Source organism: Macrobrachium nipponense, chromosome 43 (genome assembly GCF_015104395.2).
Source record: "Macrobrachium nipponense isolate FS-2020 chromosome 43, ASM1510439v2, whole genome shotgun sequence".
In the NCBI taxonomy this organism is placed as follows: domain Eukaryota; kingdom Metazoa; phylum Arthropoda; class Malacostraca; order Decapoda; family Palaemonidae; genus Macrobrachium; species Macrobrachium nipponense.
In genome coordinates this window covers 38,527,904-38,532,903 of record NC_061104.1, presented here as the reverse complement: position 1 = coordinate 38,532,903, position 5,000 = coordinate 38,527,904, and the positions used below count along the sequence as shown (strand labels likewise).

The window sequence follows — 5,000 nt, the reverse complement described above, 5'->3', positions numbered from 1 at the left end:
TGTATTTAAACAGGCATGCAGAATACAGTAACCAACTTATAAACAATTCAACACACAAACCGCCGTCCGGAACGTCACTCATTTGTAAGGAGGGTGGTGTCTGTTACTTTACTTTATCTTTCCGCCACTGGCCAGTGGCATAAGGCTAACACAGTTCCTTTCCATCTGTCTCTATCCCGAGCCATTTCCCTCGCTTCCTTTAAGTTATGGATTCCGTACTCAAGATCCCTGACAATTATGTCTATCCACCTCGTTCTTGGTCTACCCAGCGGTCGTCTTCCTATTTGTACTGCTCTCAGTGCTCACTGGGGTCTCTATTCCCATCCATCCTCTCAACATGTCCAAACCATTTCAGCCTTCCCCTCTTCAGCCTGATACTGTAGTGGGTGTTTTCTGATACAACGTGAAAAGAAGCCGCCACCAGAGTATGAACTGAAACCTACGTACCACAGAGTAATCCTCCGAGCCCTCATTCCATCCTCCAATAGCTATGATGACCTTGAGGTCTGGGTTGTACCTCTTCAACTGCACAGTCCTCTCGAAGGCACAGTAGTGACCTCCTGGTTCATCAGGACACAGCTCATTCCAAGGGTCGAGAACCTGTCGATAGAAAGTGAGTTAAGCTTAGTTTAATTTCAAGTCAGTGGCCCCTGTGGTGGACTTGATCCGTATGCAAAGGCTTCATCTGCTGAATATATTAATAGAAATAATAGTTCAGTTGCAAAGACCATGTTGCCAGTTTCTTCTGTAGAATTAATGGGGCTAAATTCAACGTGGTGGTAGATAAATACGCGGCCGGCTTTATTTTTGTACATTTGTAAGTTTTTAAAATGTACGCTGAGAGAGAGAGAGAATTTGGGCCTAAGGCCAAGCGCTGGGATCAGTGAAGTCATTCAGCGCTGAAAGGGAAATTAACAGTGAAAATGTTGAGGTGGTGAAACAGTAAGAAAACTTCTTTGTTACACTATGAAACAGCTGTTAGGAGAGGGTGGAAATCAAAATGGAAGAAAGAATATGAATGGCGGTACAGTAAAAGGAATGAAAAGGGTTGCAGCTAGGGGCCGAAGGGGAGCTTCAAAGTAAGTAATGCTTAAATAGTACGCACCATGAAAAGCTCTGGCGGCGCTACCTTCTACGGGGAAAATATGTACTGATCTGGTCTGTTGGTTCTCTCAGTCACACGCACGCATTAACCTATGCGTCGTTATGCTGCTATACAAACAGCTGCTTCAAGTAAACCCACTTTTGCTCTACTTCCCTGATTCTTGGGGCAGTAATCCGGTCCTCGGAATAAAATCTCTTATGAATCATTATGAAATTAGATGCTAAGCTTCAGAAATATAAAGATCCCAACGTATCTCAAACTCTTATCCAGACGATGTATCTGAGGACCGCACATCAGGTATGCTCAATTGAGCTAACAAGGAATAAGCATTTGGTTAATGTTTTGCTGCAATTGCTTGTATGATTTTAAAACCTATATAGAGAGGGATTTGTCAGATATCATCAGGTAAGGATGGGCCTAGTTTATACGTAACTTATAATGAATTATTGTAACATACATATATATATATATATATATATATATATATATATATATATATATATATATATATATATATATATATATATATATATATATATATATATATATATATATCTATATATATATATTATGTCATATCACATTACCATGATTCATATACATACATCGGACTACAAATCTCTAATATCTAATTCGCTCTACCTCAAAATTAATGTGTTTTATGTGCTAACCGAAGGGGAATTTTTTTAGTCGATAAGAAATTCGTCGAATAAAAGATTCCCCTTCGGTTAACATATATGAAAATATATTAATTCCGAGTAGAGCCAATAAGATATTAAAGGACATTAGTAGCTCGATATATATATATATATTTTTAATATTTTTTAATATATATATATATAGATATATATATATATATGATAGATATATATATCTCATATTATAATCATATATAGTATAGTGTAGATATATATATTTAATAGATATATATATATAAGATATATCTGATAATACATTATATATATATATATATATATATTATTAGGTATATAGATAGTGTGTATTATATATATATATCTATATATTATATTATAAACATATGTATATAATATACTAATGGGGTACAACACGAGATCATGCAAATATTTTGAGAAACGAAAGAAAAAGTCATTCTGAGCAGAAAATATTCTATAAACATTGCATTTTAAGGCTTTGTTTTTCGGCGAGGGGAATTTGAAAATAACCGTTATCATGAGCGGGGTAGTCTGAGATGTTATTTTGGTGTGGGGCGGATGGGAGGGGGCGGGGGGAAGATGTAGTGAATAAGGCAAGTGGATTGATAGGTTTTTAATTATGATTCTTTATCTTGCAAGTAATCCAATTTCAGCGGTTTGCTGACAGCGGTAACGTACGGCTTTACACATCAGGTAAGTAGTGTCAATGTTGCTGAATAACATTCATTGAGATCGTTAAATTCTAACGGGTTCTGTCCTGCTGCATCCCCACGAATTGACAGTAACCATGACTATACTGTTTTTTTCCATCTGTCCATCCGCTTGTGGTGGTCGCGCATGGTAACACTGCGTCCCGGGCTTTAAATAGTTACGCTATGTGTAAGTTTTAGGTAAATAAAAGGATATCTTGGTGTACATTTGCAACTGAAGAGTGTTTTAATAATTTACTGTACGCGAATTGCACCGTGAATATTCGAAATAGGATATTATTTAAAGCCCGGGACGCAGTGTTACCATGCGCAAACACCACAGGCGGTTGGACAGATGAAAAAAAAACAGAGTATAGGTCTACTCCTATGACTGTGTCTGATGATTACTTTCGATGGAGAGGCAAAGATTTTTAATATACGGTTGAAATCTTTGATAGGTGTCTAATGAATAAGCCTATCTTTGATGGAGGGGAGATTCAATTTGCCTTACTTTTGTCTTTTTCGGTGTCCAGCGGACACCACTGATAAGGGGGGAAAGGAATTCAAAGATGCCCGTTTTTTTTCTTCGAAATCTAAATAATACATTCGATTGTGAGGTACTTTATTCATATCGGCCTAATCGCTCCATCCTCCTCCTCTATGATGCCAAACACCCTCCCCCCCCCAACATCTCGGGTTACTCCGACCTCCCCTTACCTACTTACCACCTCCATCCCATGAAAGCAGCGCTAATGATAACAGTTATTTTCAAATTCCCTCGCCCACAAACGAAGCCCTCAAATGCATATGTTTATGGAACATTTTCTGCTCAAAATGACTTTTTCTTTCATTTCCCAAAATATTTGCATAATTTCTCGTTACTGTCTCGTTGGACGAGTGGGTTACGTGCTCGCCTACCGATTCGGCAGTCTTGAGTTCGATTCCCCACTCTGCCAATGCGGAACTAGAGGAATTTGTTTCTGGTGATTAGAAATTTATTTATCGGTATAATGTGGTTCGGATCCCACAATAAGCTGTAGGTCCCGTTGCTTGGTAACCTATTGGTTCCTAGCCACGTAGAAATGTCTAATCCCTAGGAGAGCTGTTAATTAGCTCAGTGGTCTGGTTAAACTAAGATAAACTCAACTGTATATATGTATATATATATATATATATATACATATATATATATATATATATATATATATATATATATATATATATATATATAAATAAAGGTTTTTTTTGCCACGAAGGAAAAAAATGAAAAAGCGAGTTAGCCGAGTACGCCTCAGTAAAGGGTCCGAATAGGACCGAAAGTACTCGGCTAACTCGCTTTTTCATTTTTTTCCTTCGTGGCAAAAAAACCTTTATTTATACATAGCATCACGTTTTATATACTTCGTGATCAAGTTATCATATATATATATATATATATATATATATATATATATATATATGACTGTAAAAATGTTCTGTCACGATAGAATTTGTGACAAAATTCTAACGAATGTTTAATGTGACTGGGAGAAAAAGTGCCTAAAAAAGGGGAAAGGAGGTCAGCTAACCATTTAGAAATTTTGTAATTGAAAGCTCCGGCACATGAAACTATGGGTCTGAATGGAAGATTCTTTGTGAGTTTTGGGAAGGCCACTTCACAAAATAAAACTTTTAAGCCTTGACGTAGACTCCCCATTCACAAAAGTACCAGTTCTTCAGTTTTTAAGGGAAAAATTATCCCCCTTTTCAGATCATTTCCCATTGGCGCTTGACAAAATAATAAAGTTAGTTGAATTATGTGCATCTAATAACATATTTTAATTCGGGGAATCATTCTACAAGCAAAAATTCGGGTGTAGTATGGGTAGTCCTTTAAGTCCTGTTTTAGCCAATCTGTACATGGAATACTTTGAAACTACAGTAATAAATGCACTAAAACCTAAAACATGCTGTGGATGAGATATGTGGATGATATTCTAACATTTTGCGATAATAGGTGGGGCAATTTTATTGAATTCTCCTCAAATTAAACGCATTAGTGCCTAGCATCAAATTTAAAGTTGAATTGGAAAACGGGAAACACAAAATTCCTTTTCTTGATGTTTTAATAATCAGAGACACATCAGAATACAAATTTACCATATACAGAAAACCAACGTTCTCACTTTCATACATTCACTACTTCAGCTATCAAGACATTGCTATCAAGATAGGTGTAGCCAGCAACCTGTTCTTAAGAGCCTTACGAATTTGTTTCCCAGATTTCCTGGAAAAAGAATTTGAACTAATTTGCAAGCAACTTTCGTCTTTAAAGTATCCTGACCATATAATTGAGAAAGTAATTCACAAAGCAAACGTAATTTCTACCGACCCCCTAAAGACAAGACCAGAGATACACCCAACAATAAAATAAAAATTCCACACCTGGACACGATTAAGAAGGTGACTCAGACCCTCGGAAAATCTAACCCTTTTGCATTCACTTACCCAAACACCTTAGCCAAATCCCTGATTAACGTCCAACAAAAGACA

At 36.6% G+C, this 5,000-nt stretch overlaps 1 protein-coding gene across 1 annotated transcript in view; it reads right to left on the bottom strand.

The window, feature by feature from the left end:
- The window catches only part of LOC135213665 (acidic mammalian chitinase-like), a 40,505-nt gene that overhangs the window by 30,158 nt on the left and 5,347 nt on the right, over positions 1 to 5,000 (bottom strand). Inside the window, exon 3 of the mRNA XM_064247725.1 lies at positions 448 to 600. Within this exon, the coding sequence (XP_064103795.1) occupies positions 448 to 600 (153 nt within the window). The remainder of the gene's footprint in view (positions 1 to 447; positions 601 to 5,000) is intronic.